This window comes from Prenolepis imparis, unplaced genomic scaffold (assembly GCF_030444845.1).
Source record: "Prenolepis imparis isolate NDT839.2.m4 unplaced genomic scaffold, iyPreImpa1.0 SCAF_8, whole genome shotgun sequence".
Classification (NCBI taxonomy): Eukaryota; Metazoa; Arthropoda; class Insecta; order Hymenoptera; family Formicidae; genus Prenolepis; species Prenolepis imparis.
The window spans coordinates 13,528,861-13,542,005 of NW_028141166.1; the positions used below are offsets into that span (position 1 = coordinate 13,528,861).

General features: G+C 36.6%; 1 protein-coding gene across 1 annotated transcript in view; it reads right to left on the reverse strand.

The window, feature by feature from the left end:
• LOC145939925 (uncharacterized) overlaps positions 1-13,145 on the reverse strand; it is a 307,103-nt gene that overhangs the window by 30,235 nt on the left and 263,723 nt on the right. The window contains exons 3-6 of the mRNA XM_083044569.1: positions 12,185-12,381; positions 12,052-12,095; positions 678-904; positions 521-562 (exon numbers count right to left, since the gene is read on the reverse strand). Coding sequence (XP_082900695.1) covers positions 901-904; positions 12,052-12,095; positions 12,185-12,381 — 245 coding nt within the window. The 3' untranslated portion in view covers positions 521-562; positions 678-900. The remainder of the gene's footprint in view (positions 1-520; positions 563-677; positions 905-12,051; positions 12,096-12,184; positions 12,382-13,145) is intronic.

A 13,145-nucleotide genomic window follows, 5' to 3' on the forward strand; every position in this document is an offset into this window, starting at 1 on the left:
CACACAGCGGGAGAGAAAAACAAGAAAAAATGAGAGGTTTATCGTGGTAAATCAGCGTACGAACGGTGGCTATAAACGGCTACGGAGCGTGAAAAATCTTGGCTTCGAAGCCAATGTTCTTTCTCCTTGAGCTAGTTGTAGCTTAGATGGCCGCTTTCGGACGTTGCACCGAACCAACAACGTTAAACGTACCGTCAGCGATATAATGTCTCGCAGGTAAATGTTATCCTACGCCTCGCACGTGCTCAGCGTCTCTCGTAAGTTTTCGATACGTCTCTATGTTTTGCTATAAGTTATAATATCCCGCGTAAACTCTACGTAATTTCTACCGCGTAAATTTCAGTTTAATAGCATACATAGATACATAGATCATGAAATAAAAATAAAATTATAAATATTTTATTTCATGTAATATATGTGTGTATTATATTTAATATTTAATATTTTCAACATATTATATATTATATATATCCCCATTACCGCTATATAAATATTATAAAATAAACAATTTCTCACTCACCGATACCTGCAATAACGGAGTTGTAGTAGACAGCATATTGATCTGAAAACAAAATATTCAAATTATGTATATATGTCGTGTAATTATGTATATATGACATGTGTGTATGTCGAATATCCCATAAATGATGCTATTTAGCAAAAATGTTTTTGCATACCTCACAGTTGCCCCGTTGTCGCCCGATGCCTCCCCGGGCCTCCTCCTCCTCTCTTGGTCCTTCGTAGCACTTACGACACTCGCGAAAACACGAATAATTACGATTGTCCGGTACTTTACATGGCACTCCCGACACGCGAAACTTTACACGGCACTCCCGACGCGCGATACTTTACACGGCACTCCCGACACGAGGCGTAAATCGCAGGCTGTGTATCGCAATGCTACCTGTAACAAATAAAATACATACATATATTAGAATAATCTTATTATTTCGCATTATAACAATATAAATATAAATATGTAAGCTAGAATATTTAATTAGCAAATTTTCGCTTTATTAATATTTTTGACAGAAATCAGCTGATTAAAATGTTAATTTGCTAATTAATTTTTAAAATAATAATGTTTTAAATAATATGGTACATCTTTGTAGCACAATACTCGCGAAAATATTATTTATAATCGCGCACTCACTAATATGCAAAATATGATAATAACGCGAGATCTTGTACGGCATTCCCGAATTAATAGCACATGACGCGCATCTAATTATGTTGAAGAGAAAGAACAACACGAAAATCATGATCATGCGAGAGTAAAATTACACTCGAAAATTATTTTTCGAGCCAAATTAGCGTCATTTATAGCGGTAATGATTAATGATACTTTTATTGTTAACGAATATTAAGAACAAATATCATTTTGTTTTAGAACGATTACTATCTCGTATTATGATATAAATATAAAGAAATATATTAAAGTTAAAATTACAGAATCTGAAAAATCCGAAAAATATGTTATTACTTTGCCGAATACTTGCACGATAGATTTTAATTTAATAAATTATATAAAATACGCGTACTTATACAAATCGCAGATAAACTCTGAATTGTTGTTACGTAAAAGGCTGACGATTATTAAACAATGCAAGAGTCCAATACAATTGTAATTACTAATTAAATGTATCGCGGTGCCGCTCGATTCAGACTCGATCCATTCTATATTCATGAATTTTTATTAATGATTGAGATAAATTGATATCGCGCGAATCGAGTAAACAGCTAGTTAATACGCGATAATCGTAGGAATTAACTGACCGCACGGGTTGATGATAAGTGTATTAATTTTGCTAATTGTATTAATTATAGGGAATAATTGTGCGTTTGGCATCTCATAATACTTATCGCGATCGCATTCCGAAGGATAATACAACGATACGCGGAGCAATTCGCGACACGATTTTCTCGCTCGAGTATATCATTGCGAGAATGACAAGTCAACCGTGTATAAATATGATATTATAGTACAATAACATATGCCGCGCAAGCTTATGCTCTGTATTTACAACTCGCCTCGCTCGTTTCTTTCGATGTATAGAGCTCTATTATTTACATCGCGCTTTGTTGTCATTCGCGCGGCAGGTTGAGCAGGCCTATTCTATGTATGTATATATTATTATTCGTCCGACCGTCGTCGTGACAAGTACTAGATATCCTAAAGACGATCATTTTCTGCGATTATTATAATTGACAATTGTCAATCCGTATGATCAATTAATTATCCCGATTATTGCTCTTGTTTAACTTGTTAATAATTCGAGTCGCATAATACCACATATATATATATATAGTATTAGGATAAAATTGTAGATATTATTTTCTCATTTATTAGCATTAAGTCACGAATATAAAAGGGATCGATTTCAGCATTCGACAAGTTTACTCAATAACCACAAAATATTTAATCACACGTTTTAGTAATTGTCAATCGCATAATAAATAATAAAATGTTGACGATAAAAATAGTATTGCCGCAATAAATAACACACGATTTTGCCGAATGCATCTTCATTCATGATTTTAATTTTCATGTTGCTTTACTAATATAAAATAAAATGCGCATAAAATATATGATTAATGTCAAGAGTGTCATGTAATCGTCATACTTTGTTGATTAATACATGTGTGATCGTAATTAATCACATTTCGCGAGTAAAATGTTGTGTAAGTGCCACAAAAAATAGTAAATAAGAAAAAAAGGAGTCCCGAGAAGGCATCAGATGATGGCGCAGTGAATTATTTACAACTTCGTTCATTTAATTTTTATTATTTGTGAATATAATTGCAAGAATATTATTGATAAATGTAATATAGATTTATGCGTATTTTCTTATAATGGATAAGACAGATTAATGAAGGTTTAACTTTGAAATAACCGGTCGTCGATTTATTATGTATATATTACATAAATCGCGCATATACTTATCATATTAATATATGTAAATGAAATTCTCAAAACTTAACTTTGTGTTTGCCTTTTGAGTTTCGTTTGTGGTGTCATATCAAGTTTGAAAATTGAAGACTGTTAGCTACTCTGTGTTTGTGTAGTTTGTCAAGCATCATCTGAATGTAGGTAATCGATACTGTCAGCAAAATCATATGGACCTATATGTGATTGTACAATCATGGATATAATTACGTCATATCTGACAACGCGATCCAACACTGTTTTGATCAAGGTCAATCGCAACATATTTATTTTGTAACTCCTCAGAATTTCTGCGTAGTTCTCTCTTGATTTTTCACGCAATAATAATTACGCAATCAAGATTGGTAGAAGTATCATTATGTCATCGCTTAACGATTCTATATATTTTTCTTGGTCGATTGAAGACATTTTTTTGTGTAAACATTTTCATTATTTATTGGGATTACATAATTTTTAACATTTAAATAAAAGTATGTCTAAAAATATTTAGAAACATATGACCTATAACAGAATTCTCCATTCTTTTTCTCTGTTCTTTGAAATAGCGGGAAAGAATATAAAAATAATTATAATTAAAAATATATTAGCTAATTTATAATTTATAAAAAATAAATAAACATATATATTTATTATATAAATCGTAAATTTCAGAACTTAATGTTTCACAATTTAAATTATTCACTATTGTCCGTTTATGATCATTAGATAATCATTTTCGCGATTTGACTTGACACATTGATTGACGCATATAGCATTTTATTTAAAGACATTTGATTTTGTGATCAATTTAGCGTTAAATAAGAAAGTTATTGCGCGTTTGCTAAAAGGCTGCGATCTGACATTTTCGTACCCTTTCACTGGGTTATTGCAGATATTCCAGTCATCGCGTATAGCTACCGTCAAAGGAGCAGAAATGTTTGAATCAGAATAGATTCCAAGGATTTCAGTTTCACATCTGCTTACACAATATTCACGCGTATCTGGCGTCGCTTTACTGCATCGGTCAATAATCTATCGCCTTCGCAGTAGCATTGCTAACCGTGCTTCTTTCATTATGTTTCTAAATAATATAAAAAAGAAGAAAATTCTGAAAGGAGAACAAGCCAAATATATCAAACGCAAATAACCTTCTTATGACTGCATAATGCTAAATATGTATAGATTACCACGCGACAAAGGATTTTAATTTTACAATTAATTTCACCTGCGAAGCAAGAATATTTTTTAACGAATCAGGATAACATAGATAACAAAGTATAAAAAATTAATTAACGTAATCTATCAAAATGTCTCATTATGTAGAATATTACGAAAATAACAAATCGATGTTAAAATAAAAGAATATGTAATTGGCTTTATTATTAATGTTGAATAAGTGTAAGAAAAATAAATCGAAAAGTCTATGATTAAATACAACCTTGTATAAATGTATTTGAAGAGTAGACGTAGAATTTTACATGCAAATTATTCGCGTTACCACGTGCGCTGACAGTGGAAGGAAGAACGCAATTTGGCAATAATTCGGCCAACTGGCCATCAGGTCCGGAAACCGCAGCAGCTGCGGCAATCCGGTGCGCAATATGCGCAGCTAAATCTTCCCAAGCTATGCCGATCGTTCCATAGTTCTCATGAAACAATACGTGATCAAAAATGAAGAGCGCTTATCAAACGAGATTAAAGGCGGAACTTTAACCACACGTTTTGTTAACCAGACATTTGGAGAAAATTGTCTATTTCATTGCTTAATGCAAACAAATGTCCTTCAAACGTCAATTTTTAAAGATAATAAATCTAGAGTTCTCGGAAAAGCAAAAATTGGAAACAATATAAAATAATAACCTCAATTTTTGCAAAAATGTAATTCAATAGTTTTGTAATTTATACATATTTCTTTAATTAAAAAAAATATTCTTTTAAAAAAATTTTTTCTTGAGAACTTTAAAATTGTCGTTAGGTATTAGCGAATTCTCTATGGACTGGGAAAAAAAAAAAAAAAAAAAACGATTACCGAGATAATAAGGTATGCAAAAAGCAAAATATCGGGAACAGTATGGAAGAAGCGCGCTCGTAAATCCGCCGATTTAACTTTGCACGACATTCATGCCCCGGAGAGGAGCCGCCTTCCCCTGCTGCGTGTCCGCCTCTCGTGGGCTCTCTCGAGTACTCGATGAACCGGTGAATCCGCGAAAGAGGGAAGGAGAGAATCATCCCCCGTTAATGCCGAAGTAATGACTGGGGTGGCAACGTTGAAGGACCCTCGACGATCCGCCATTGCAGGCGCTGCCTCCCGCTTGTGTCCTCCCGCTCTCTATATCTCTATTCTTCTCTTTTTCTCTATCTATGTATATCCATCTCTCTCTTTTTGTTTCCTCGCCCTTTACCAACTTGCCTCTCCTCGCCCCCCTTTTCTTTGACAGCGGGGTTGGACGACACGCGTGTTCCATACAGCGCTGTCAATCACGATCAGCGGGAGACGAAGCGCGCGATTTGCCCGGCAGCGCCAGAAACTAAAATCACCGACCCTAAAAAGACGACCTTCATTTGCATAGAGATTTTTGGTAGTGAGTTTTTTTTTCTCCCAAGCCTGCGACACCGGTTGACGACGGGGTCTTCGCGGGGCGATTACGCCGATTTCTCTTCCGGGACCCTCCGGCCGACGAAGATTACCGGCATCAACGGTCATCGGGTCTTTAACCATCGGAACCGGTCGGAAATCGCGTGAAAATCGCATTAATACCGTCAAAACGGGCTGTCATATACGTAGGATTAACCGTCACTAACACATGTGTGCGTAGCAAACTGTTTCGTGTCGCGACAATTCGCGAGATACATTACGCTAATGGTGTAAGTACACGTAACGCTGTAATATTACTTCTCATTTGTGCTCATTATGCAATTGTCGATACTTGTACCCGATACTTTCTCTCCGTATTACATTGTTTAAGCTGTCGATCGAACGTGGCACGCAAATAAAACATTCCGTAATATACGCAACGCGTATAATTTCTCTCCTCCTCAAATTTTGCGTACAACCTGCGGAAGCGTGGTGAAACACGAAAAGGAGCAATTGAAGGAATCCATGCGGTTCGCGTTTGGAGAAACGATTAAAGGCGAAATTCTGGTTAAACATCGATATAACGGGAAGTATTTCGCGCAGTAATGGGGTAGCGCGCTCGGACGAGGAGATTAATCGCGAAAGAAATTGAGCGGGACAGAGGGTTAAAATACCCGCGATAGGCGAGGATACGACGGCTTCGTAAAATGTACGGCATCTCGTCACGAGAATGCGCGGCGTTTCTCGACGGGTACGAAAATTCGTGTCTAACAAATGTATCCAACGACGCCATGGCGGAACCAACGAAAAATTCGTCGGCACGCGAATGGCTTGTAATTACGAGTTACCTACAAATATATATCATAATAGCGTTCCACCCTCTTCCGTTCGCCACTAAGGCAATCGAGTTCCCACCCCGATGATAGGACAAAAATTGAAGGGATACCAATTGCGAGATATAGATTACTCGAAAACTTGAGTAATTTTACCTTTAGGGATCTGAAAGAAAGCAGATCGACGAAAAATTCAGCCGGTCGGCAATTTCGTGCGTAGAACTATAGGCCTTCCGGTATATTTCATTCGTGTAATTGTAGGTTTTGAGCATCTAATCCTAGTGAGCATTTCTTATATCGAAAAGAGAAATTGCCTTAATGAACAAAATCGACGGTTATCGTCGTTCAAATAACACGTTAAATGAATTACGCGTTGATGCAACGCATTACGTAGTTGATTCAACGATTAAGATTGCACACGCGCAAAATGCAGAATTACATCAGCATATAATTCGTTCGATTAATTTGATATTTATTTAAACTGGGGCGATCATCGGTTTCATTCAACCAGTTTCTGCATTTGGTGCGCGTGTACTTATTTATTTACTTCACGCGTGCGATTTATATAATGTAACGAAAATGTAATATAATGTAACGAAAAATACGAGAGTTGTCGAAACTTTTGTTAGCGGAATAATTCCTTGCCATATCTCGCATAAGAAATATGAATAGCAAATTTGCGTCACTATTATCCGATCGTGCGGAAAAAAAAGTGAATAAAAACTTTTCTTTTTCGAGATAATTTCAATTTTAAACACACCATCACGTACATTTATCTGGCTACCTTCTGAGATTTTCACCGTAATGCGGATCACCCTATATATAATGTTACCTCGATGTTTCGAAAGTATCCTCGATCCTTCACCCTGTCACTTTTAAATTCGCCTACGGGCATCAATCTCGAGGGACGTCGACGGCTTCCGCGGCATCGCCTTTGACGGTGATCCCAGCTCGAATCTTTCTCGCAAGGAAACGAGCGGCTTATGGCTCTCCATCTTGGGACCCGTTCCGAGGAACGTCCCGTAAGTCATGTACCTTCATATCTACTACTATCGCGCTCGTCTCCTTGCTGCATTACCTTTCCTTCCTTATGCATATAGGCCGAGATAACGCGTAAGAAGCAAAGTAGCACGATGACAGTAATGCGATATCAAGTCGTAAATCTTCGAAAAATTTGCGTCTTTTTTTATTCGAATAGATGATAGCTATATGAACGCCTAAGAGAGGATTAAGACATAATTCGTAACCGTCGCGTTTGTAATATTAATGTTACATGTATGTTTTACTTTACGAAAACCAGAAAATGAATCACGGAAAAAAATATCAGCTATATATCATACCTAAATTTTAAATGTCAATATAATATATTATACCTGCAATTTAGTTGTCACGCCTAAATTTTAGCTAGGTAATAAATATTTTTAAGCTATAGTTTAACGGAGAATTCTCCGTTAAATTATAATTAAAAATATTAATTACTATATGATAACTAAATTTCAGGTCTAATATAGAGACACATCTAAAATTTAGCTATGGCAGTTAATATTTTTTTTCCGTGAATCAAATTGAAATTATATGCATTCGAAGTAACAAAGTTAGATGTTCGATGATCTCTCTCGAATTTATCGATAAACGATGACGAACCTCTGACAAACTGAGTGCCGTCATTCGGGTGGGAAGGAGGACTTCAATTTTCTACAAAGCCTGTATCGAGTCACGTGTTTGATCGTCAGATTGGAGGGTAGTTCGAACGAAAGATCATTTGGTGGTACCGGTGGTCGCGGGGGTGACGAACGGCTCTCGTGGTAGCATAAAGCGGCACGTTCGAATCGACGTAGCCAGCACGCAAAACATATAATTTCGGGCAATAATTCCTGGCCACGGACGATTTGAGGCGAATCGGCGCGTGCTTCCGGATGGTCGGAGTCTCCCTCGCGAGCTGCCCGTGTACCAATACCGGGTACCATCGTGGCCGATGTACCATTGCTCCGCGGGCGGGGACATCAGGAAAAAAAAAAGACCGGCCGTAAAATTGAATCGATCAACTAAATCACCGACGAGGATTGCCTCGCGGAACCGCGGATAAAGATCGATGTTCGCCGTAACGTCGTAGATTCCGCTCCAGGTGTATTATTTTACTCCGAAGAATCGACCACGCGTCGCTTTCTGCTTGCCCTTACTTTTTCATATGTCGCATATAAAAATCTAAAGAAAATCTAAGTACGATAAAAAAATTTCAATAAAATGACGTAACTGCGATGATAATTCGAGACGAAAAAATAACGTGACTATGATGATAAAATCTTGGTGTTTTACTCTTTTTGAGAACTATCGTTAAGCTAAGTATTCGTTACTGAGTTTTAATATTCCCGAGCGTCTGTCGGAAAATTAAACTTACTAAATAAGCATCCACTGGGAATTATTCTTAATTAACGCGAGCCTCGGATAGTTTCATTCTCAAGAGAATCATCGATAGCATAAAACTTTGTATATCTATATTTTTGTAATAAATGAGATGGTTTGAATTTCTCGTTACATGGAATATTATTAATGTGTTTCGAAATATCGACTGTGCACGAATTACATCCCTCGATTGTTCAAATTATCTTCGTCAAAACGAGTTCTGAACAACAATGGCCGTTGACGCACCGAGTAAAAAGCCTCGTTTTGCATTCCCAGACGGCGGAATGGCTTTTCAATCTCGATGGGCTTTTTTTGGTAAAGGGACCCCGATGAAAAATCGTGGGCGCAACGATGATCGATATGTTCGCCTATAGAAGGAGAAAGAGAAAAAGAGGAAAGAAGAAAAGAGCCTGTACATTCCCGATGCGTTATCGGACCAGAATGGACGGACGGATCTACATCAGAGTAATCACGGCTATACGTCATACGGAAAGAGCTTATATATGCGTATATAGTATAGATTCATCGACGAGAAATAGATTCTCTCTTTCTCTCTCTTTCTCCTCCCTCATCGCCCCTCTCTCTCTCTCTCTTTCTGTACAAGTTTCCGCTTCACCCTCCGACGATACATTTCTCCTGGGGGGCGCGAGCAAAAATCACGGATGGTAAATTAGACGTCCGTCCCGTATGTAGGCGTATCCTCGCATTTGTCAAGAGGAGCAAAAAGAACTAGCGGTTCTCTCGGCACAAACTCGTTTTCTGAGCTAAAATTAAGATTAAAAAGAAGATTGTAAAAAAAATTAAATCGCGAATCTAAAAAAACGAAAAAAATTATCAAATAGAAGGTGCTCGAGTGCGATAAGTATGTTAATTAACGCGCGCGAGTTAATACGCGAATAAGCAACAATCCAATAAATATCTTTAAACAGCGAAGTTTCTAACTAAGTTGTCACTTAATGACAAAAACAAAAGGTCGAACACATGGTTGTTCGTATTACATCAATCTTTCGCTGAATTCCTTTCAAAATAAAGAAACGAAATAGAAGCTATAATGACCCACAGGCAGCGGCACTCTTTTATTTAAACCCGGGAAGAGCGGGAACTAGTTCTGCTGCGTAGTTTGACCTATATATACGTGCACGTGTGCGAATTCGCCGGAAGGTCGCGCAGGGCATCATCTCGCTCTTTGTTCAACAACAGGATCGTATGTAAATGCTCGTGTGTATGCGTGTGTGTGTATGCGTGTCGTAATAGGGGCCCTCAGGAGGAGAGACCTTGGGCCCCGCATGCCTGACTGCCTGCTTCCCAGCTGTCGTTCGTGCACAAGAGGAGCCTGTGTTTCTGTCCTTCCCCCTTGCGAATTATCGCGACCTTGGGGCTGCCAGAAACGGCACGTGCGGGGACTTCCGAAGGACGCAAAACATCCGTCCGCGATTAACGCTTAATCTACAAACGCGAAATGTGAAAAAATAAAAGATTCGGGATAAAAAGGATCAAATGCAAAAAAAATCTGTAGAGCCAAGAATCCGCGAAATCGGAAATTGGATATACAACTCGAAACTCCATGGTACCAGGGATGTTCGAAGCTGAGGATACGCGCATTTATAATCCATGTAATTAGAATTCCATTCGGGTAACATATACATATTTACTTCTCTCTCTTTCTCTCTTTTTTGAAATAAAGAAACCTGTTTAAAAAAACCTATAGCGAAATGTTTATACGCGGCCGTTCTATTGTACATACAAGACACAAGAAAGAATTTGTCCCGCAGTCGGCCAGATAATCCGTTTTAGAAAGAAGTCGATTGAACCAAATAGTTCGCATTGTTCTGTACAACTTCTTTTAAGTATATCCTTGGCAGTCAGTCTTATGTGTTTACCGCGTGCAAATTTTAAACGCGCAATACGTGCTGTGCCGTCATTATTTTCTTGCGTAAGATTAACATTGTTCGATGAGAAAAGGTTAATGAAGATTTTAATACATAAATAAAATTCTAGTCGCTTGAAATTCGTGAAACTCCATTTCGCTCGCTTTGGACATTGGCCCGAACGTTATCGTAATCTTATGCATTGCTATATATTAAACAAATGAATCTTACGGAATGATAGAGTGGCTTCTCGATCAAATTTTTATGCATTATCCGGATTTTCAATCGCGTCGACTCGTGTATGTGATATGTTATCTTGGCTTTTTAACGATAAAGATAGTAGAAGATGGATGTCTACATATGATTAAAGAAAACAGATCGATGAAAATATGAAATATTAAATAAAGAACTTTCGATGAACTTAAGTAAGATGAATTCTTCGAGTAGATAATTAGAAAAAACAAAAATAAGCGACTGAAGACAAAGATGCAAGCAAAAAGAAAAGGTTCGATAACGCAAAAATAAACATTTTAACAAAGTCGTTCCTCAATAGCGGACATAATTCAGAGAATTGTATCGGATGCGTCTCGCGCCCTCAGACTACGCTCATCTAAGATACCCGAAAATATCGAGGGTACTGAAATTATGGCAGTACGAACAGTTCTCGAAAGGACCCTGGGGGCATTGGATCATTATTTTCACGGGAGGCGGCTGCTCAATGGCCCGCAATCCCTCACGTGGCGATCGACGATATTACGAATCTGCCCTTAATCGGAACAGCTCGTCGAAACATACCAATTCGTCCTACAAATCGTTACACGTCAAAGGAAGACGCGAATAAAGATATTGGAGACAAAATACACAATTCACATGCATGAGACAAAAAAAACTGAGTACAATATCTTCGGCCATTTTTCATCAATATCTTACAAGAAATGATATATAAAGATAAGTATTAAAAATCGAGAATATTGTTCCTAAGAAATAGAAAAATATAAAGAAAAATAATTTTTTTTACACAAGTGTTTTTAAATTAATTTATTGAAAAGAAAGATCGTTATTTATGATGGTTTTTTATCAATGATTGTAATTTCAAATCCTTTCTATATAAATTTTATTATTGCCAAATTTACAAATTAATCTCGACATTAAAAATAATCTTATTGTCCTTTCTAAAAAAGGCATGTTAAGTCGATCGCGGAAAAGACGCAACAATACTTGCGAGAATCGACTAAACATGCCTCTTTTAGAAAGGGATGTCATAATATTTTAAATTCGATTAATATTTTTGACAATTATCAGCTGATTTTTGTCAAAAAATATTAATCGCGAATAAGATATTATAACATATTATTTAAAACATGTTACTATTTTAATATTATCAACATATTATATACCCCCATTACCGCTCTAGAAATGTTATAAAATAAACAATTTCTCACTCACCGATACGTGCAATAGCGGAGTTGTAGTACACAGCACATATTGATCTGAAAACAAAATATTCAAATTATGTATATATACATATGTGTGTCGAATCTCATAAACAATGCAGTTTAGCAAAAATGTTTTTGCATACCTCACAGTTGCCCCGATGTCGCCCGATGCCTCCCCGGGCCTCCTCCTCCTCTCTTGGTCCATGGTAGCACTCACGACACTCGCGAAAATACGAATAATTACGATTGCCCGATACTTTACACGGCACTCCCGACGCGCGAAACTTTACACGACACTCCCGACACGACACGTGAATCGCACTGTGTATCGCAATGCTACCTGTAACAAATAAAATACATACATATTAGAATAATCTTATTATTTTGCATTATAACATATACAATATATGTAAACTAGAATTAACGATAAATATATCCACGGATCGCAACACATTCGCGCGCGCGACAACAGATTAAGTTGGGATATGTTGGGTTATGTTGGCAAGAGATTTTTTGCATCGAATTTTTCGCGAAGAATGCGTTTCGAACAATTACGCCTACATATTAACGTTGAAATTATGATATGCGATTGATAAATATTACAATACAAAGATTAGAAATCGTTTCTAATGATTATGCTTACTAATTAATCACAGCGGGACGCAGCTCGAACTGCCTGATACTCGCGGCGTTTCGGTAATGGCCGACACTACAAACATCGGCAACTTCATTCTAATAGCGCGCGCGATACTATATACATGACTTAATATTAATAATTAATTAAAACTCAAAGGAGATTCGTTCGAAAAGATATAGCTTTAGAAAGAAAAAATATTAATCGAGAATAAGGTATTATAACATATTATTTACAACATATTACTATTTTCTAACTTTTACCATATTATTATTTTAAAATTTAATTAGCAAATTATAACATACACAATATAAATATAAATATATAAGCTAGAATATTTAATTAGCAAATTTTCGCTTTATTATTTTTTTATAGAAATCAGCTGATTAAAGCGTTAATTTGCTAATTAATTTTTACAATAATAATATGTTTTAAATAAAATATGTTATAATACTTTAAACTCGATTAAT